Source organism: Cyrtonyx montezumae, unplaced genomic scaffold, assembly GCF_038088225.1.
Source record: "Cyrtonyx montezumae isolate F1298 unplaced genomic scaffold, pur_monq_1.0 scaffold_2, whole genome shotgun sequence".
NCBI classification, from domain to species: Eukaryota; Metazoa; Chordata; class Aves; order Galliformes; family Odontophoridae; genus Cyrtonyx; species Cyrtonyx montezumae.
The window spans coordinates 5215261-5238404 of NW_027071936.1; the positions used below are offsets into that span (position 1 = coordinate 5215261).

At 39.6% G+C, this 23144-nt stretch overlaps 2 protein-coding genes across 18 annotated transcripts in view; one reads left to right on the forward strand and one right to left on the reverse strand.

Annotated features, from left to right (window-relative positions):
* CLCN3 (chloride voltage-gated channel 3) overlaps positions 1-20333 on the reverse strand; it is a 52852-nt gene extending 32519 nt beyond the window's left edge. Inside the window, exons 1-2 of one of the 7 annotated variants that reach the window (XM_065736283.1) lie at positions 20233-20333; positions 9533-9708 (exon numbers count right to left, since the gene is read on the reverse strand). In XM_065736283.1, the coding sequence (XP_065592355.1) occupies positions 9533-9692 (160 nt within the window). In that variant the 5' untranslated portion in view covers positions 9693-9708; positions 20233-20333. Of the gene's footprint in view, positions 1-6680; positions 6746-9532; positions 9709-10200; positions 10505-13309; positions 13329-19544; positions 19994-20232 lie in introns of those variants that run through there. The other 6 variants (XM_065736274.1, XM_065736279.1, XM_065736275.1 and 3 more) reach the window with 6 other exon arrangements.
* A 199-nt stretch (positions 20334-20532) lies between these two features.
* NEK1 (NIMA related kinase 1) overlaps positions 20533-23144 on the forward strand; it is a 44659-nt gene continuing 42047 nt past the window's right edge. For 10 of the 11 annotated variants that reach the window (XR_010622197.1, XM_065736290.1, XM_065736293.1 and 7 more), the window contains exons 1-2: positions 21711-21862; positions 21937-22033. Coding sequence is in view for 10 of the 11 variants with exons in the window: in XM_065736290.1 (XP_065592362.1) it covers positions 21746-21862; positions 21937-22033 (214 nt within the window). In the remaining variant the exon portion in view is untranslated. Of the gene's footprint in view, positions 20551-21710; positions 21863-21936; positions 22034-23144 lie in introns of those variants that run through there. The other variant, XM_065736291.1, reaches the window with a different exon arrangement.

Consider the following 23144-nt stretch of genomic DNA (forward strand, 5'->3'; position numbering starts at 1 on the left):
TAGTGCTAAAGCATAACAGTCATTTTCCCTTCTGTTACCAGAAGCCTGCATTTTCACTGTTTATAACCACTACCAGTGCAGGTGTTATTTCATTCCCTACAACACAGTAACAACGCTTTTCATTATTTTTTTTTTAAACAACAAAGCACAGAAAGAAAAAAGATATTATTCAAATTACCCTGATTTAAGTAAGAGAGTCTTTCCTCCCCCCCACTTCTGTTAAGACTATACCAACTGAATACTTCCAAAATATTCTTTCTCTACCCAGTTTGAAAAAGTGCATCAGTTATTTCTGTAAGTCCAACAAAATCCAGAATTGCAGGTAATTACAGACTCCATTTCAATAACTAAGTATTTTGGAGTACACAACATTAGGAGCACTTATTGCAAAGCTTACATTTAGTTTTACAATAGCCTTATTTTCAGTGTCTGAGACCCCTTCAAAGGGCATATCTGGTACCTAAAGCAGCAGGTTTATACGGTAGCTTTCTTCAAACAGATTTCATCACAATAATTATACACTAAGGTCTCCATCCCAGAAATCCTCCTTGTCCTAATAGCTTCATACATGAGTCATTCTACTGTTCTCAACTGGCACACATTGTTGAACATCACTTGGATGCATCAACCTTTGCAGATAAGAGCTTCAAGTATTCACTGTTCTGTAAATATCACAGCACATTTAGGATGACATGCCTTTAAAATACACCAAGAATAAAGAAAATTGCCTTAATATTCCTCCACACTTTATCTTCTTTCCTCTTAAGAAGACAGAGGAAAATACATATAAGATACAAGACCTGAATATATATATGAACAAGTTAGAGGTTAGCCAGATCAGATTGACCCAAGAAAAGGTATTTTCAGCTGATGGACCAAGACTGACAGAAAGAAGGGAATTATTACGGAGGTGCAAAGGTCTGCTTAGCTAAGGCCGGACAGAGAATCTTAATTGTGAAGTGCTACTCCACCCGATCATATTAAAAATTAAGCTGAGTCAGCCAAACACCTTGCTACATATAAACTAAACATTTTTGTTCCCTCTATTATGTGATTTATTCTGATCAGAGGACATAATTTCATTGCATCAGGTAACGAAAATTAAAATCAGGTCAGTGTAAGACTGATGATGTTGATCTTAAATAACAAGAGGTTCCAAAAATGTGTCAGATAATTACTAATGTCAGTGTGACAGATGAAAAAGATTTTGGTGACTCTGCTGTCATCTTCTTTCCTACTACCCAAAACAAAAGCTTCTCCTTCAGCAGCTAAAAGATAATGTTATCTTGAAAACACTACAAGAGCTATCTTGCAAAACAGCTATGCTTCCAACAATTTTGAAATTAATTTAATCCATATACACCCTCAGTTCATAGCCACGTATGAAAGCATCCACTTATAACCTAAAGACACCGAGTATCCCAAACTACTGTTCCCCATTTCTTTTCTTACCATTCCTTTTCCCCCCTACCTTATTCTCCTGCCTTATTTCTAATTTTCTCTTTCACCCTTTTCTCAATCCATGTGACCAAATCAGCCCAAATCAAATCACTCCACCATCTTGACATCTCCTTTTACTCAACTTGTCTCAGTGTAATGATCCTGGAGCCCCCTGAGTCTGTGTTTATTCTGTACAAAATCATTAAGCTTTCTTATCTGGGTCACACAAGGATAGCAAGAGAAAACCAGGAGGAAAACTAAAGACAATACAAGAAGGACAAGCAGAATTCTCTCAGCTCCCAGACGGGTCCAGGGTAAAATAACTTAAAGGTACAATCACAAGTAATAAAAAAAAAAGGTTCAGTCACATACTTTAAAATCAGACGCAGTATTTTTTGTGTTTTTCAGATTACTGAGACTAAAACTTACTTATATTATAAAACCAGTGCTCAATCACAACAGTATTAACAAAAGGCTCCCCAGCTCTGTATCCAGCCTTAACACACAAGACTGTTACTGTTTCCTTTGCCACCTCATCAAAAGACTCAACGAGACAGACAAAGCAGGACAGGAAATTCAAGACCAAAGGTAAGCCAAATGCAAACAAATTTATAACATATGCTGCTACATTCTTAAAGGCAGATTGGGGCTTCCACAAAACAGGAGTCATGGAAGCCCAGAGGAACATGGTTAATGTTAATACATTCCAGGTTTTATTCTATTTACATTTTAATATACAGAAAGAAAATAGCTCGTCTTAATTTGCCTTTCATTTTTTTATAATTATTTGTCCTACAAATTTGTTAGCTAGTTTTGCTTACAATCTTTTCATCCAGCAGGGAACACTTTATTCCAGGTCAAGTCTAACAAGCTTCTTCATTGGCCAATCACAGATTCCTGAATTATGCTTTTACAACATGGCATTACTTCCAGTGGTGCTTTTTGTCACTGTCCAGACACAAAAGATAATTGAAGTCAAACCCAACTAGCAAGGAATGCAGTAAAACAGGTCATTCAGCCACAAGAACATTGTGTAATGAATTCTGAGACTGACTCTCCTTTTAGGATAGCTGAACTTCACCGTGTGACAGGGAAACATGAGCAAAGGCTCCCTGTTGCCAGGCAAAACGTAAAGGTAGAAGAAAAACAGAATTTAAAAAGGGCAAATAATGAAGACATGGTACAGCATTAACACAGAAGACCAAAAATAAAACATACAAAAAATAAACCTTTGATCCCTGAAGACTACATCTTCACCCAAAATACAAGACTATTCTCTTCAGGTTTCTTCAACAATTCTTCCCAGGTTTGTCCATCACACTGTTCTTGGTCTATGCCACAGTGGCTGTGGAAGAAAAGCCTTCTGACAAGACTATATTGAGCTATCAGCCATGAGACTGTGCTTGTTTGTTGTTGTTTTTAGATTGATATTACATTACCAGTAAAAATTATCTAGTTTTACTGTACTAATCGTGCCAGAAGTATTTTGAAATAAAAGCATGCTGTTTTCTGCATATCTAAGATTAAGTTGCTTCCTTCATGTATTTTAAATGTTCTCCAAACATACATAAGCTGCATGAACACAGATGCAGTATCAACACCAGTTTTGTTTTTTAAAAAAAATACTATACTATGCCAGGCATATTTGAATTTCATGAAATTATGAACTCAACACCCAGCAGTAGTCAGAATAAAAGTGAAGATAATCTACTCTATTTCTACAACATCTCTATCTTCCAAATGCTCCTTGAAGTTCTGATCCCTTCCTTAAAGATATTGGAAAAGGTTCAGAAAAAGGCAATAAAATTGATTCGAAGTTTGAGAAAGCTGCAAGATTTAGCTAAGCAAACCAAAAATACTTAACTTATTAAGAGATAAGAGGGAAGAAAGTAGCATTGGAAAACATTTTCATTCTATTTTTAACCATCTGCTCTAATAAGAACTACAGCATTGGAGGATCATGTGCACTACAAAGAGAAAGCAAGGATGACAAATTTTTCATAACAAGTATACATTGTACATAGAGAGGAAAAACATAAGCTACAATTGGTTTGGATATTTCAGAGGTGATAAATGCACTGCTTTGCTTCAATTATATGACCGCTCTAATGTGGTTCTTTTTGGTGGGAAGCATTAAGGCTTTAATTCATGATTCTCTCCTCTCTTTCCTCTTAAAAGAGAGAGGAGGACAACCACCTATCACAGTGACAGCACTATGCCATCCATGTGCTAATCCCTGCAACAGGTAATAACCCTTAACACAGTGCAAGTATTTAGCAAGACGATCAAAGCATCCCGGTTTCAGGTCACCTTGTTCTAGTTTCATACCAAACTTTTCTTTATATCAACATCAGTTTCACTTCAGTAAGCTTCATAATATCCCTTAAAAACCCTACGTCTCAGTAGAAAGATTTTCCACAGCTGCAACTATCAACAAAAAGAATAGTTTCAGTATTTAGGCTGTCCAAGGGTGAGCAATGAAGTCTGCGTGCCAGCCCATGCTAATGCTTACTCCATTACAGCTGTTCTCAGCAGTAGATTTACATCTAGATTTACACTTACATCTAGATTTACACTCAAAATAAAGAAAAGGTGATGGTTTTCTATATGAGATGTTGGAACTCATCAAAGGATAGTGTGCATGCTGAAGAACTACTTTGCAAAAAAAAAAAAAAAGTCCAGAGGAAGAAAGATCCTAGAAACCACCACTAGGTATAGAAAGGCCTTCAAACAGGACAGCTGTAAAACGTACTCAGAGAGAGGGACAATCACTCACACACTCTGTTCTAGCTCCTCCTCAAGTACTTTGGACCACTGTCAGAGACATGATGCTAAGCTAGGTCAGCCTGTGGTTTGACCCAGTATAGCTGCTCCTGTATATCAGAGATACACAGATATTCCCTTCCAGGAGTGGCACATCTCTGCACTATCCATGCGTATGAAAACCTTTAAGTTATTAAAGGGCTAGTAAGCACAGATATTCTCCTATGTAGGACTGTCTGACACTGACTTGGTTAAAACCATATCTACATCCTTTAACTGATTTGAGAGAACAATGCAATAGTGAAATGAATCAATAAAAGATCATTAAACCAGTAGTAAAACAAAACACGTTCCTTACTTATTTAAGGACTCGTGCTTCTCACAGTGGAAGCACAGACTAACACAAAAACTACTACAGGTTGTTTTTACTAGAAAAGGATGAAGTGAATTCTCATTTTGTACAATAATCATGTTGAAAAAGTAACAGATCACAGTATACACCATATTCCATAATCAAAAACCTTATGGATAACTGCACAGCACAGCATTTGAATTGAGGATAGTCACCATGACAACAAACAGGTAAGATGAAAATATACTTCAAATACCTACAACTCACAGATCCAATAATTATTTCCCCCCTTCCCTTATCCCATTTTCTAATTAACCCAAGAATCTTCCCGTCAACTGTTTTGTTTGGTGACTGCCAAGTAGAAAAAAAGCATACACATTCATGCATTGTTGGAAAAGTAAATGATCTCTAAACGTTTCTTGAACATTTAACCTCTTATGTGACAATTTCTTTTTATACAGAACAAACTGCACTTGCTGAAAATTCTGTTCCTCAAATAATGACTAGGTTAGTTGACTATGCCATATTTTAGTGTGACTGGTTACTGCTCCTTCATGAGGCTAAAAACTGTGTGGCTTGGTCTTTCATCTTACTTTAGGAGAAGGACTCCAGTTCATACGTAAGGACAGTTTAGGGTATCTGCAGATTTTAGCATCATTATCTGCTGGCATATTCTTCTTCGCAGTGACGTTACTATTGCTGCAAGCAGATACCAGCAACCCTAGCAGCGGCTTTTGAATTAGCAGTTTACAGGTTGTCATATTAAGGTTAACTATTGCCAATTTCAAGTTAACACCATATGCTAGACTGTAAACTGTCTTCACACTGAAGTCACATTATAAGCAACTCAGTTCTTTCTTCAACAGAAGCAAGAAGCATCACAGTTACTGAAAAGAGCTCCAAGCTCACCCAGGACACAGACTCTCATGGACAGATTGAAGTACCTAGAGATGTAAATACCAGCAAGATCACTTGTTTGTTAATCATTTTAAGTGCACGTAATCATCTGATTTCAGTCTTGAAAAAACTGTAGTCTGACAACATTACAAAAATCCACCTTCCAGCAGAATTTGCCTTACACTTCAACAATAGTTAAAATTGACAGTCTTCTCTTACATCATATAAATAAATCTCAATTCTGAGTAAAACCATAGAAGCCGCTTAGCTTCACCTCACTGGTTGTTGAAACCAGAGTCATAAAAGGAAAACAAACAAACAAAAAAACCTAATAACAGCCCAGCCTGTGGCCAAGAGTTGAGTTTCTCCCAGATTTTAGAGAAAGGCAAGGGAAACCTATGCTATGAGAAAAAACATTTCATTTCCTAATCTATTGCCCAGTCAAAACTGGTAGAACATTTTTGTTCTGGAAATCTCACTTCTGCTTAGAAACAGTATTTTTCCCCCCACGTAAAAGGATGGAAAATACTGAACTACACCGGTGTAATGTTTTTTAACTAAACATTATATAAACATTCCACTATGCCTCCTTTTTTTTCCTCCATAACATGCTGCTAAATCTGAAATTTATGGAAATGTAACAGGCGTACAATAAACTATGCATATAATTATGATATGATCACTATACACATTGACATGTACAGTAATACTGCACAGAATGGCTTAGGTTCATAGGTTCATAAGGTTGGAAAGGATCATCTAGTCCAACCATCCTCCTATCACTATCCCTACCCAACTACTAAATCAAATCCTTTAGCACCTCATCTAAACGCTTCTTGAACAGCGCTAGGGATGGTGCCTCAACTACCTCCCTAGGCAGGCCATTCCAGTGCCTGACCACTCTTTCAGAAAAAAAATGTTTCCTCAGGTCTAATCTAAATCTTCCCCGGCGCAACTTGTGGCCATTCCCTCTCGTCCTGTCATTATTTATCAGGGAGAAGAGGCCCACCCCCTCCTCACCACAACCCCCCTTCAGGAAGTGGTAGAGTGCAATAAGGTCTCCTCTGAGCCTCCTCTTCTCCAGACTAAACAATCCCAGCTCCCTCAGCCGCTCCTCATAAGACTTGGTTGGCAGGGGCCTTTATGATCATTGAATTCCAAGCCTCCTGCCTTGCCAACTTCTGTATTCTTCTCGGGTGCCACAGCAAAGGACAGTTAACACGCATACCTTCAGATGGTGTGAAGCAAAACAAGATTGTTGTAAAACACCAGCAGTCAATCTCCCACACACAGCTACATAAAACCATTCAAACCGAAAATTAGAAGTGACACTAGTCAGAAAGGCAAATCTGGTCAACTAAATATTAATAAGGACACGTACAAGTTTAAGAGTAAAGCTTTTCTGAAGACTACTTCCAGCTCATGTTCACATGTTTAGGCCTATATAGCATATTAATTTCTCACATGAAACAAGTAGAATACTCATTAGTATTTTTTCCTGATATCATCTCATTTCCACACAAATAAGCCTTCAACAGAAAGCATATTCACCATTGACTAGATAGCCTCAGTGGCTTAGTCCAGTTAAGTGTGACTGTAAATATGAATGGCAGTACTGAGCAGGCTTTATTGAATCACCACCCTGATAGCTGAAGGACCTACCAAGCCTACTGGAGGAGCTCATTTCATTAACTTACTACCCTCTGAACAAGGAAGGAGAAGACTACAATTAATTTACAAAATCCTCATTGTTAGCTTCTCCTCTGTCAAAATGTACTAGGTGAAAAATGAAACTTAGTCCAGCATTTTCCTCTTGTTGCACAAACTTGCTTTTTAAAATCTGTACTTTTGTATTTTATTATATTAACTGTAAAATTATGATAAACACTTCATTGTCCATGATAACTTTTTCAGACGGGATAATTATAAGCCAGTACTCTAAGTTCATCAGCCACTAATTTATCTATATTAATACACAATCATTTTAAGTAGAGAAACATTAATGCCATGTTCTACAAGTTGCAAAGAAACCAGGCACACAAATTCTTTAAGACCTACAGACTTAATGAATAATCAAAATACACATCCAAACAGAGCTGAGGATTTTGGCAGGGTTCTTCAGCTAAAATACAGCACTAGACCCAAGGGCTGTACATGCACATAGCTCTGCGAGGTTTGCAGTGCTGAGAAGCATGGGATGTTCCAGTTACCATAACAAGCTAGTCCCTGCATGGTGAATTAATCTGTACTTAGAGTCAACAGAACAAACGTACATTAATAACAGGAAGATTAAAGGAACTTACAAATAAAAAAAAAAAAAACACAAAAAAACAGTTGCTGTTGAAGTCAGTAATGAAGAACCACAGGGAAAAAAAAAGGGCAGATGGTCCATCACAGAAGTGCTTGTTTGGTCTTGTCAATGTGATTTGCTGAACTAACAACACACAGAGGAAACATCTTACATGTTTAGAAACCTAAGGAATGAGAATCACAAGTATTCATTTCCTGCATTTACTTAATGCTCTTCTTGGAAGTATGTTCTTAAGCCCTCGAAAAGAAAATTTACAACAGATTCTGATATAATGCTACACTGTTTTACTATGTTTTACTCACTAGAAAATATTTTCCATGCACAAATAAAGATAAATCACCATTCATTTAGGTATAGTGCTTATTACTATTAAAACATCTTGTTGAGTGTCAAGCAGATATACCATTAGCAAAAAAAAAAAAATTTCCAGTCATGAAAATACATTAACATTTACATTCCAGTGCACATTTCAGTATCACAATAAGATAGGAACTGCTAGAATACATAACAATTAACATTGCTTTTTTTAATGCAAACGAAACTATTACCTCATCTACCTATCTCAATTTATGGACATAATTTCACAACAAGTAAGGGACAGAACATTGTCTCTGAAACTATTCATTCTACTGCAAACTGCATTTCTTGTTAAAATTTGAAATTATAAAGGATTCATATAAATAATAACCATAGTAGTTTCAGACTTCCTGTATAGAAATATTAAATAAGCAAGGCACTCACACTACTAAGGAAGACATATGCAGTGCACAACTATTCACTTGTAACTATCACTCGACTTCCTAATGCTTGTGTTTTCCAAGTAATTCAGTGGAAGAAATTTTTATGAATACAGAGGGTATCAGGCCTTTAGATACTGCATCAGTATACAAGTTAAATAATTGTACATTCAAGACATTCCTGATTACATATCATATAAAGAGGACAGGTGAGAAAGATGATTGCGACATTATAACAACTATCAAGTATAACGGCAACATCTAAGTGCTAAGTATAGCAAAGAGGGAAGTGCACGCAGAGCAGTGAAGTAACAGTATTTATGGGAGAAGAAAAGGTGATAAAACTCAAGAAGCTGAGCTAGATTTTACATTAAAAAAAAAGGGAATGACAAGAGCATATATTTAACTAAATTTATTTATCAAAGATTATCAGAAATTAACTTCCTTTCCCTCCTTCATATTCTTCCATCATTACTAGGAGAATGTTAAAGCTTTCCCTCCAGTAACTAATTCATTTGAAAGAAAAAAAAATAAAGCTTCCCAGTTCATTCCTCTTCATACAACTTCAATGCTTTTGTCAATACTCTTCTCTCTGGAACTTTTCACCAAGTCAAAGCCTCACTCAGTGTTTTGCACTGCTCCTAACACCTCTGCTTATAGTTTTTTGCTCTGTTTAGCAGATACGAAGGTGAATCAAGCAGAAACAGATTTATCTGTTGATTTCTATGCAAAAAGAAATACTGAAGACAGTAACACTTCAGAATCCTCATCGAGCTAAGTCACCTTTCCCCTACTTGACAAGGAGTTTCTCATTTGCCAGAATATCTGTATTATATGGAATTTCTGATGTAAGACAACTGTCGGGCAAGAACAGGACAATTCTGAACAACTTCCAACTTCAAAGCATCCTTTTGAAGGACAGATCAAAAAGAAATTTTAAGCAGTTATGAAAGAGTTGGTTTTGTTTATGTAAAAACAGAAGTCCACACACAACTAATAACTACCTTTAAGACGAAATTAAGATTAACTTACCAATTGATGCATCACCATCCAAGAGATTGTCATCTTCAGAGGTCTGAAAGTCCATAATTACACCCACTCCATCTAAAAGCTCCTCATCACTGCTTGCACTAGTTATACTGTTGTAACTGTTTCGATAGCAGCCTCTATGAAACAGTTGCTCAGACTCCATTTAGCTGCTTTATAACCTATGTAAAGAAAACACGTTATTTATGCTTGAAAATGCAAAATAAATAAATAAATAAAGGATTACATACTAAGATCACACTATTTAAAGTTACAGAAACATAGCATTATATGAGCATTTTATACAAACTTTTCTGACATTTAACTGGATGATGCTTCTTTATCCCTTTTCTTGGGCTCTCCTTTGTTTAACGATATCACATATTTCACTTTCAGTAAGTGTGGCTGAAACACGCATGCTCCACACAGATGTGCACTACATCACTCCATGGTGCTAGTACAAAATCTATTCAATGCTCAGGTTCAAAATAGATTTCTTTAATCTTTCTGCTATGTCTCCTCAGTCTGCCACCTGTTTCACTCCAAGTACTCCAAGCCCCACAAACAACTGTTCACTTTTTTTTTTCCCACAAGGAAAAGGAAAAATATTAAAAGGAACAGCGATTCATAATCTGCACATCCACATAAAGCTTCTACAACTGATAGGCACATACCTTCGTATACAATGAGATGCCAGCAACTCAATGATTTGCACATTTGGTAATAAGTAATACAGAGGATTAAATGCACTAGGCTTCCACAGGCAGGCTGTAATGCTATTATGGGATGGAAAGCACCGTGATAATAGAGGGGTGGCAAAGTCTTTGACTACGGCAAATGAGAACTTTAGAAGGCAGCAGGTAGGCAGGGATCTCCAGCAAAAGATGCCCTCACCTACACGCCAACCCTTAAATGAAGTCTGGGAAGGGTGGATCTTGGCTCCATCCCTTCTAATCACTAAAGTGCATTGCATACGTTTGAGCTCCACTGGGTTGGCCCTGCCTTACCTAAAGAAATATAAAATAAAAATATACTGTCCATCTTTGTTATATTGTGTGGGTACTGTTCATTCAGGGTATTCATCCTACAAATGCTTCCCTGGAGATCTACTATTGGGCAAGACAAAACCCTTCAGTTTGTCCATTCTAATTCCCTTACATAATAGAATACTTATAATTTAAAACACATTTTTCCTACAAAAACATCTTAATTACTATTCATGTGAAGACTCTTCTTAATATGCTGTTTTACAGACACTGAGAAAAGTTCCTATCTGACAGCCAAGAAAATTTCACACAATCATATGATGAAGCATATCCTATTTAAAAAAATGCAACTACTTAATACCTGGAAGAAATGGAAACATCTCATTTTTTCAATAAATGCATCAAGTCATGATTTATAATTTATTCAGAATCTATACTTGCAACAAAGCAATAGATACAGTTTGTCACACGCAGTAATTCCTACTCCCAGTAATACAGTACCTACAAAGAACATGCCAAAAACAAGTCTCATCACAAGTAGCCCAACTAATCTGCTATTATGCTCACAAAAAGTCCTGTTAACATCACTCTGACTTTTATTAGTTGGGCAGTGTCATGAACGGAAGACATACAGTACAGCTGAAGCAAGTAGATGTGCATCCGCTCACTGCACTGCTCACCGCATTGCTCCACACTGAAAGACCATTGCAAATCTCTCAGAGGAAACAAAAAATATTATGTAATCTTCACAGCTTCAGTTCCTCCTACCACAAACCTGTTACTCACAATAAGACACAACTTTTTAGTAACTTTGCAGAAACATCGAAGTAGCACATTACTGATATTAAATTGCCCAAAAATGGAGGAAACGCTTTCAATCTGATCTAAAGTAAAACAGAACACTTGATCAGCCAGAAAGTGAAAAACTAACCCAACAGGCTCTCACAGCCAGATTCAGCACACTGTTAAGAAGGAATCCCTGCATTACCTCCACACAAATGTCATCCCACATACCAGCACCTCCAGCACGCCCATGCCCTCAGATACATGACATGGCATGATACTAAGGCCTGTCCTTTTTTTGAAGTATTGTACCTGTTGCTGACAGACCTCTCCATCAAGCAAGCATGAACTCTAAAATCATAATTATTCAAGTTGAGTACCCTAAGGAAGATACTTAAGGACTGTTTTGTAGAATCATAGAATGGCCTGGGTAGAAAAGGACCACAATGATCATCTAGTTTCAACCCCCCTGCTATGTGCAGGGTCGCCAGCCACTAGACCAGGCTGCTCTGAGCCACACAGCCCTTAAATGGGGTCTAGGAGAGGTGGAGCCAGACTTCACCCCTTCCAGTCACACAGGTGAACTGCCTTCACCTGTGAACCTGCAGCTGACTTCAGTGCTTGCCTCAGGCGATCCATCAGTGGTTCAGGCCATGATTCAACAGTTCCATCTCTATAGTAGTCAAAGTAGATAAGGCTATTGCCACTTTCTACACCATCCAGCACCTCAGGCTTTTTCCTTTCCTCAAACATCCTGCTCATCTATCAGGACCTACAGATAAAAGGCCAAGCAGAGAATCAAGTCAGCTGAGGAAACCATTTCTGGGGTCATGAAGCATCTCTGGAGAAGATGGAGTTAGAGAAGTAAGAAGTCTGACTTGCAATGTGTACAAACTGTTAATCTTCACTACAGGCTGTGGCCCCAAAAATAAACATAAAAAAACACACTTTTCTGTAATTTAAAGGTCTGGAAACAAAAAGCATCTTAATCTTTTGGGAGGTCTCTTAACTCAGGCAAAGCTTCCCACAAAACCTACATGAGGACAGTATCTACTGAGAAAATTATGCAGACAAAAACAAAAACAGATGAAATAAAAATTCTGAATGTGATCTTCACAAATAAGAACGTGCTCTGAAGTTGAGAAAATGCAATAGCAGCTACAGTGGAGTCATTTGCTGCAATTTTTAGATGAAAAAAAATAGAGAACATTGAAGGGCTTACATGGTAAAAACCTTGAGATGTGATCTTTGATATAAACTGACCAGGATTTTCAAATACAACATTTATATAAATGTAACAGCAGCAGAACCAAAGCAGTGAGAAAGCATTACAAAAAGAAGAATGCTCAGCCATTTCCAAAAATCTAGGCTCTCAGAAAGACTCCACAAAGGAGGGATCTCTGAGCAAAGATCCTTCCCCAGGGGCAGTCAGCCTTTAAGTAAGGTTTAAGAGGTGAATCGCCTTCACTTGTGCTTCCAGGGCTGACTGGGTCTTTTTTCCAGGTGCTCAAATCAGTGGTTCAGGCCATGACACAGCAGTCCCCATACACCATATATACATATACACACAAATACATACACCTCAAGGAAAGAATAATATAATTAAAACCCATTATACAATAAGCCAAATTATTAAGAAATTAATAAATCTCAGGAACAGGACAGCTCCTGTTGCAGCCATGTAGTGAGAAAGGATCCTGGTCAAGTTAGAGGTCGTATTTAAGAAAATAAATCATAAAGTCAGTTGAATGAAATTAAAATTAAGTAAAAAAATATATTGATATAGGCCAGATATTAAAAACTAATTCAATTTATGCAGTAGGCACTCTTGAAGCAGAAATTTCCAAAAATATACATATATAAAAAGCTCACTGTGGTTCCAATCACTCCTACTTCCAATAAAATTCATCTTCATGGCATAAAGAGACACAGTCCCAAGTGTTCTGTACGCAAGAAAGCAAGCAGGAACAAGCGCAGAAACACATAGACAAAACTATTCTTTTATGATACATACCACTACAGAATATCACCACTACTTCTGACCTTCACAAAAGCAGAATCAATACCAAATACCCGTTCTGCAGCACTTTTTATCTTCCCAGCTTAAAAAAAAAAAAAAAGACAACATAGAACTGACAGCTTATATAGTAGATGAATACTGAACACATGCTCCCCATCACATGATTAAAAACATTAAGGGTACTGATTTCATTGCCTCATCTCCACTCCCAAGCATCTTAACCCCTAAGGCAATGGCTACCCAAAGTAGTTGAAGAATTTTTACCAACGGCACAAACACACAAGCCAGCCTGCTGGAAGGGACTGCTTCTTTCACCAAATTGCTGATATGAATACTCTTCAGTTGCTTTCAAACCAAAACGGTTGAACTGTCTGAAAAGTCAGATTTAAACCTCACCTCATTTACTGATCCATTAGAAAAAATCTCCACTTTTAGTATCAAAGATAAGTCTCCCGCATAAGCACAGTAATAAGCAGTGAAATAAGTGGTAAAGTCTTTTAGCATATTGGCTTTATTTAAAAAATAAATAGAATATAATCTCTTTATTCAAACCTAAACTAAATATAAAAAGCAAATGTAACTCAAAAGCTTAAACTTCACAAGCAACTGTTGATCCTTAGCTGAGTCATGATAAAAACAAAACAAAATAAAACATACAACATACTTCATTGTCACTTGAGATGCAAGCCTAAAATACATACAAGATTTAGTATCAGTTTTTAAACTAATGGCTCACTACTTAACAACTATAAATACTCTGTCCAGAAAAGAAAAGGACTCCTCGTGTTCCCCTTGTGATCACATTCAGATTAGAGTAAAACTGATATTTGTTAGGGGAACTGAAAGGCAAAACTCACTCTGTTTTTCAAGGACAGGAGCTATGACTGCAGGTACCATTGCAGACAACACAATTATATCTGTTTAGTCTTCAGCTACCACATCTGTTTGATGAAAAAAGACAGCAACAGCATGCAATTTCCTCTTGATTGTTTTTAGATTTGTTCCTTTTGAACATGAACTTGTGTTGCTGTAATTTGAGAGGCACAGAAAAAAATCAAGCAGAGCTTTTACGCAATAACAGGTCTCCCTGAAGTTCTGTCATTTATACCACCTTTACCTTTCCAGAGAAGTGACCAGACAGCCCTCAGCTATGTGCTCAGACTCACAAGTTCAGGGGCTCATCTGAGCTGTCTGCTTTCCACATAAATTTGCTCCAGTTTAATGCATTTATATCTGAACGACCTGCAAGTAGTGAAGGAAGTAAAAGAAAATTTAATAGAAAGCAATTAAGAGGCCATTGCAGAGAATAGGCTTTTGGAGCCATGACACAAAACAATCAGAGCACTGACCCCAGCAGAAAGATAATCACATGGTAAGTATTCAATATAGAGAGGCAATATTACAAATGAGGGTTATGAGACTGGAATCAGAAAAAGCGAGGTGAGGAAGGACTGAAGAGGTGCCACCAACAGCAGGACCAGCTGATGGCTACTCTTCCTGGCTCTAACTAGACAGAAGCCATCTGACTCCTGTCAACGTAGCATTTCTGCCCATCACTGATTATCACCGTGGTCTTTCTTCAAAGGATAAAAAATAAAATAGATCTGTTAAGTGACACGTGATATTAATCTCTGATATAAAACTATCATATATATAAAAAATCAGAGATTATTGGTGACTTGTTTCTTTTCCTTTTCAAAATAAAAATACACAAGCTAACCACAGGAGATATATCCATCTTAAAAAAAAAAAAAAAGGAAAAAAAAAAAGAAGCAGCAAAGGCACTGACATCACCAGAAGTGAAACATGCATTACATCAAGCAAATTAGCAGTTTCAAAAGCACACTGAGTTCATCTCATTGAATATTTTCTTTTCCAACCTTGGTGATTCTATGCTTCTACGAACTGGAAAAATGAGTGTGAAATGTATGGGAAGCTACACTTTTTCCAACATGTACACAGGAGACAAATTAATAGTGGAAACCTCACAGGAAATGCTGTAGTAGATCAAGAACTACAGACAAATCAGCAATAACAGCCAACAAATTTGGCAGAGAACACTAACTGGAGACAGGAGTAGAAGGAACAGTCATTCAGAAAAAGTTTTAAGTGAATTTCTGAGTTTCTACCTTTTTAAAGCAAAATGTGTTCCATCAAACAGCATTATTTTTACAACCTGTATTTATCTATTAATTGCATCAACTTAAACATGTTGTCTTTTTTTTTCTAATAATTCTCACAAATCACTTTATAAATGTTTCCAATGTTCAGAAACAAGTTGCAACTAAAACAGCTGTGAAAGTTTGAAATGATCAACTTTCTAATATTCTGAGCACCTTTAGTAGAAATTATTCAAACCTGGAATACAAACAAGCACAAAACACTGCATATCTCATATTCACAAACACAGGTGAAAAGCTGGCCTAGCACATAAACAGCTTTAGAAGCTGGCCAACAGAGAACCTGCACTTTCAGGTTGTAAAGAAAAGACTGACGCAGGGAGCTCAGCTAAAGGAAAGTACAGCACACAGGTGTACAGCTAAGGTGTGAGTTTGGGGAAAATAAGCAAGGAAGGTGCATAAGCAGACTTGTGTGTTGCTGCTGACCCCCTGCAGGTATCTACAGCTGCTGCTTAATGAACTAAGCAAGAAATTGAGGAACTTGCAGCCCAGAGTATGAGAGCTATGAAACTCTTCCAACAACTTGAACTGGCACACATTTCTTCGACAGTAGAACTTACATTATCCTTTTTTTCCTTTGAATTATGGCCAGGTCACAAATATTCCTACTGCTGAACAATTATAAGTCTCTACCCTGAAAACTTGATCTGCATAGGAGCACTGTATGGGAACTGCTGAGTCACAGCCTGAACCACTGAATGAGCATCTGAAGGAAAGATCTGGTCAGCCCTGGGAGCACACGTGAGGGCAATTTACCTGTGTGACCAGAAGGCATGGAGCCAGGCTGCACCCGCTTAAACATCATTTAAGGGCTGAATGCAACTGAGGAAGGATCTCTTTTTAGAGATCTCTACTTTTTAGAGTTCCTTCCCTGTGAGTCCAGATCTTTGGAGACAGGTGAGCATTCATTTTCCTTCCGTTTATAACATCTCCTTGTTCACAATGGTCTCTTTGCCTTTACAACCCTCATATTTAGTGAGCTAGCCAGGAGAGTTGCCCCATGGACACCCCAATCAGGCCCTACACAGGTGTCCCAGAAACAAATACTTAATGATCTCATATGCGTTGGGGTAGCCTTTACTGAAATTGATCATTATTCCAATCGTGTCCTCCACCAATTGTGGAAACAACTAAAGGATGATATTGAGAGACCACGCAAAGCATTACCCTATTTGCCTGTTGGAGCTGTGCTGTATTACTAGCACAAAGTGATACGGATTCCCGGGGGGGGGGGGGGGGGGGGGGTTTAGGACTGGGATCATAAGGCCTGCAAGCAGCCGGTATAATTCTCCCATATTGTCAGATGCACATGGAGAATGACAGCAGACTACAGAGAACTAAATACAGTTATGCTACCTACTCATGCAGCCATACCCAATATTGCCTCCCTAATAGACACATTGAGTAGGGAAATAAGAACCTACCATTGTGTCCTAGACTTGGCAAATGCATACTTCAGTATTCCAACGGCTGAAGAATCACAGGACCAGTTTGCATCTACAAGGGGAGGCAGGCAGTGGACCCTTCAGGTTCTGCCTGATAAATAACGACAGAACGAGAGGGAATGGCCACAAGTTGCGCCGGGGAAGATTTAGATTAGACCTGAGGAAACATTTTTTCTCTGAAAGAGTGGTCAGGCACTGGAATGGCCTGCCTAAGGAGGTGGTTGAGGCACCATCCCTAGTGCTGTTCAAGAAGCGTTTAGATGAGGTGCTAAAGGATTTGATTTAGTAGTTGGGTAGGGATAGTGATAGGAGGATGGTTGGACTAGATGATCTTGTAGGTCCTTTCCAACCTTATGAACTTATGCCACAGGAGTATGTGCATTCACCAGCATACTGTCACAACCCAGCAGCACATGACCTGGTAGACTGGAGAAGACCTAATGATATCAACTTGTATCACTATACTGATGGGCAGAAGAAAACAACATTGTGTGGTGATTCCACCTGCCATACAATCTGATAGGGGAAGGCCTTATTGAATGCTGTAATGGTATTTTTAAGGCTGCCCTGAGGACAGACTGTCAGTCCCTGCAGGAGTGGACAAAGAGACTCTACGTAACCCTGTGGGAACCTGAATGAAAGGCCTAGAGAGAGCAGACCCAGTACCCTCAAGATGCTACAGACAACATGGGCCTCCCCTCTTACCATCCAAATTGCTGGCACTGACAATCAAATAAGACCCCAAATTGGTAATGACAATAGCCTTCTGCTCCCTGCCCCTGACAATCTAGAACCCAGTACCCATAGACTAGAATGGCTCTGGAAGGTTCAAGTAGGACTGAAGTGGTGTGGCCTACTTGCACCTTGGGGGAAAATATTGGAGGTGGGAGACTCAGTAGTCCCTTCAGTAATAGGTATGTGGCCTACTGACATTATGGTCAACACTCCAGTCTTCACTGCTAAAGGAACCCTCATCATGTCATTATGGTAGATCAGAACCCCCTCCTGTGGTGCCTGATATAGTTATACAGTTACAGATATCTGGCTGAAGGGTGTGGTACAGACAGCCGTGACATGCCCCAGTACAAGCGAAGACCCAGGAGAGGAATACAGCCTGTATTTTGCCTTGGAGGGCACACCTCCCCCTCTTAGTACCTTTGAAATGTCTGTACTACACCCTGTGAGTTTCTGGAATCTCTAGGATCACCTCGTGAAATGTCATCGAAGTGCTCCAGTGTTACCGTGAGACTGAGAACAACACATGGTTATAGCCTGCGTGGACTGGTGGAATAGGAGATAGACATGCACCTAACAACTGTACGCCTCCAGTAACACTGTTGAACACTGGTTCGTGAGGGAACATGAATATCAACCATGGATCAATCATCTTACATTATGTCAACCTGTATCACAACTGGCAAACTGTACAAACACTGCGATGCGCTGGGTCTCTGTACTAGGCAAGGCTCACATTCTGGTTGGCTCAGTCATTGACACATGCTGTGAAGGAGTGGAGTGTATGGGAACTGCTGAGTCACAGCCTGAACCACTGAACAAGCACCTGAAGGAAAGATATGGTCAGCTGGGGACCACAGGTGAAGGTGATTCACCTGTGTGACTGGACTCTTAGACCTAATTTAAGAGTAGACTGTCACTGAGGAAGGATCTCTTGCTGGATATCCCTCCTTTTTGGAGTTCTTCCCCTGTTAACCTAGACCTTTGGAGATGGGTGAGCACTCATTTTCCTTTTCTAACATCTCCTTGTTTGCACTTGTCTCTTTGCTTTTACAACCTTTACATTAGAAATATTACAATGCACATTACATGCAACATCTACTATTGTTTGGCAAGGAATTCAACGGACCAACAGAAAATAGAAGGAAACAAAACCCAACCTTCATTTTCCTAACCATAATGTAATGCGTTTTCCAAAGCACTGCAAACAGATGGAAAGTCATTTTGTTTCAAGTTGTGAGATCCCGACTAGCCATAGTTTTCTCAAAGCTAGAAATACCCCCCTGACAGCCGAGAATATTTAGCTGCAAGTTTAGGTCTATCTGCTAACAAAGGAATCATCAGATTTAAAGCAGTTCACCAGTCTAAGACTTTTATCTTGGAAATAAATGATAGTGCCAGTTGTTCCATGGGCTTGTTTTACTTCACAGCAAAGTTTCCAATAACGTACAGATTTACACTTTACATTACAGTATACTGAAGTTTCTTAAAATAGAGAAATGGCACTGATAACTATATGCTCTCAAATCTGTCATGCCAACGTGTCTTGCCATTCAAATAACTGTTCTTGCAGTTCTTTGCATTTATGTTGCCAAGGGATACAGAACATAAAATCTATTACAGATCCACCAAGAAGAGAGGACTGAATGCAACAAGCATCAATGCATGTGGTACCTAAAATACACATGAACTTGATTCCTTTCACAAACTCTGCACCATAAACTTCAGAGGTAGCACAGTACAAACAGGAAAGAAATTCCAAACCCATTATATTTTTGGTTCATTTTCCCTACAGTATTTCTAAGGCCCTATCTTAACACAACTGAGCACCAGAGACGTTTTTACCAAGCAGTTATAGCCTTGATTTACCTAGTTTAGTACTTCAAAGTGTGACACAGCAAATTTATTCTTTAACACAGAACACATCCCACCATCAGCACGAGTTTGTCCAAGGACTTTCGCAGCGGTGCATGTTACGTGAGAATGGGAACACACTTCTTTTACCTTCAACTCCGCATATCCGGGTTACCCGGGCAGGGAAGCGAACAGTGAAGCACACAGCAGCCCCAAGCTGTACAGTCTCCCCTACAGCCCAGCTCCTCTCAGCTAACCGCGGGGCCCCCGCGGTGCGCCCGGGCCCTCCCCAGCCGGCCCGGCGCCATCACAGCGCGCAACTCAGGCGCAGCGCTCCTAACCCCGTTCCGTCGGGAGCAGACACTGGGGCGTTTCAAGTCGAACAGCCCTACGTAAACACCACAGTACACACAGCAAAGCCCAAACCGGCTGACAGGAGGCGTCACAGCGTGTAAGCAAGCAGGGGACCCCTCCCTTCCCGCTCCAGAGGTAAACGAGGGAGCCCGCGCCGTCGCCTCGCTCCTAGAGGCACCAACACTCAGCAAGGGCTGAGCCGATCCCTCACGCGGGAAGAGCCGCCATCTCGGCCTCGACGCCAGGGAGCAAGCGGCGGTCTCTCGCGTCGCGTCACGTCGCGCCGCCGAAAGGCGCCACCCCTCGCCGCAGCCCCGCACCGAGCTACTCGGGCCCAGCCCAACCCTACCTGCTGCTCCTCGGGGAGGCGCTGGCGCATCCTCCTGCGGCGGCGGGGCGGGGTGGCGGAAAGGCCACTCACAGCTCCTCGGCCCCCAGCCCAGCGCCCGCTCCGCAGCCAGCAGCCCCACCCCCAGGCTGCGGGGGCGGGGCTTCCTCCCACCCGCGCGCGCGCGCGCGCTGCCACCGTCCGGAGCTGGCTGGGGTCGCGGCCGCAACTTCCGGCTCCCGGCAGCAGCTGGGGGCGGGGTTTTCTGAAGCCGCTGTGGGGAGCAGACATTGGGCCCGGCGGTGGGCGGCCTCGCGCGGCGGCGGCAGCTTTGGGGAGGTGAGCGGGGCGGTCGGCATGGCTTTCCTTTGGCATCGGGTTGTATACTGTGCCGGCGGCCCACAGTAGCCTCCTCCTGCGTGGTGCCAGGACTCTTTGCCCAGCTATTGACCAGCCAACGCCCTGTCAGCGCGGACGGCCCTTCTCGAAGCTCCCAATTCTGCTGCAGGCCGCCTCGCTTCTTGCAGCATCGCTGCCTGTCCTCGAGCTGCAGCCTCCTGCTTGCAGCCCGTGGTGGTACACTGCAGCGTGCTTTAGGAATGCCAGCTCTGCTTCTTGCTGCTGGGTCTGCAGTAGTATGACGTAGCTTGTTTTGTAAACATGGCAGGGTAGGAAGAGAAATTGATGGAATTACTTGATATTAAAATGGTGTCCAATCTCGTATGCATTACAGTTGCCCGTAGGATAGTATTGATATTAATAGTGAGATTTTCTTTTCTTAAATGCCCAGGTTCATGCTGAAATATTTCTCCTGTGCTTAAAGAGAAGTGAAAAAATAACCCCAAAACTTTTCCAAGCCCTAAAGCCTGTCGTTTTACTTGTTTTTCTAGTAACTGTCCTAGTTCTATTTTTCCTCACTTCCAATTTTGCAGTAAAGGTTACTTAAGGTCTCTTGTTTTGTATTTGTGGTTGGCTGGTTTAATTTGTTTTTGTTTTTGCTGTACTAATCAAGCTTTTGCCTTTTAGTGTTTTTCCATGGTATGGGTCCTTCATCTTCCTGAGACTTTAGCGCTCTCTGTGTGTGAGTGGCTTCCAGAATACTGGGTTTAGTTCTTTTTATGAACTGATAAGCATTAATTTCCACCCCACCAAAGTTTTCTGAAGTAGAGGTTAGCTAGATGCTGTAGTGGTGTACAGTCTCCCCTTGCTAGCTCAATCAGATGTTACAGCACTCACTACTTACTTCATTTTAATGATGCTTTTTTAATACTGAGATTAAAGATTGAAGGAGTTCTAGCAATGCAACCCTCTTTCTACAACAGTTAAGCAAACCATATGAAAACAGAGTTGAGATTATGAGAGCATAGCATAAAGAAAAGTTACAAATTTTATAGTGTACAAGTGGACCGATGCCTGCAGGTACAAATAAAATCTAATGATCTGGTATGTTGAAAGACTGACTAATTACAGTAACTAAATCTGTTTTGTGTTTTTTTGCCTAGCACTTGAGTAAGGATGCCTTAAAAAGAGAACTATGGATAAATATATTAAAGTGCAAAAAATTGGAGAAGGATCCTTTGGGAAAGCAATTCTTGTTAAAGATAAAGAAAATAGCCAGCAGTATGTTATTAAAGAAATTAACATCTCTAAGGTGAGTTATATTATTAATTACTGATCTATGTTTTTATATTCCTATTTTCAAAACTCATTATATTCCTTTTGAAGATGTCAAATAAAGAGAGAGAAGAATCAAGGAGAGAAGTTGCAGTACTGGCCAACATGAAACATCCGAATATTGTCCTGTATAGGGAGTCATTTGAAGGTAAGAATAATAAAGTAGAACCAAGTTGATAGTGGCTGTCTGTGTACTGCATATGGTTTGAAAGTCAGTGTTTTCTCTGCAACCATTTTGCCAACCTTTTCATTTTTTTTCTGGTTCTAGTTTCTTGCAATTGCCAGGTTGTGACAATCAAATATTCCTGTCATTTCCTTACTTGATTCTCTTTTAGTTGATGCTTAAATTTGTGCTTCTTTGTTTTTCTTGAGTGTAAATCTTCTTGAATGTTTGTGTGTAGCATAGTCTACTGGATGCTTGTGTATGGTAAAAATGCACATGGTCTGAAGTTGGGTATTGACAAATGTTATCTCACTCTAGTTCTCAGTAGTTATGGTCATTGCATTGCTTTCATTAATAGGAAAATAGCAGTGATTGCTTCATAAGCTGTAAAGGAAGGGGAAATTTAATTCTGCGTTGTTTTCACAGTGACTGTCTTGGGGAATAAGCAGAACAGACAGATAAAAGATTGCAATAGCCTATCATCTAGATTGATAATACTGTTAAAACCAAACCCTGAATATTACTTGAAATGCTGCTGCTTAAGAGTACTGCTCTTCTATCCTCTTGCTCCTTCCAGCTAATTTTAAAAAGCCTTTTCTTTTTTCCCTCTGTTCAGTATGTGAGAATCATGTGTCATAAAGAGCAAAACCATAGTCTTCTGATTATAAATGTTTTTCTTTTTTTCTGTATATCAGAAGTCTACTTTCCAGGGGAAGACCTTTTTGCAAGGTAGATCGTGTAGTGTGCCATTCACTAGATTTCATATTGCTTTTTTCTTGCTGAAGCACTTGACTTGGAATGATATGTTACTTTGATTTATGAAACAGAACTATTCCAATACTAGGTCTGCAAGAAACCTAAGCTCCTAGGATCATCTATTAAAATAATTCTCATCTGATATCTTAAACAAGATATTTATATCTGTAAAAGTAAAAGAAAATTCCCACTTCAGTGTTTTCAAGTTGAGATTTTAGAGGCTTTTGGTGGAAGGGCGATTTATGTGAATCAGAGTTTAAAAGTTAACTTTTAATGAATTTTTTTGAGCAACAAAACCCTCTAATCTGTGAGGAATGTGTGTCTTGTTTTACTGATGTAT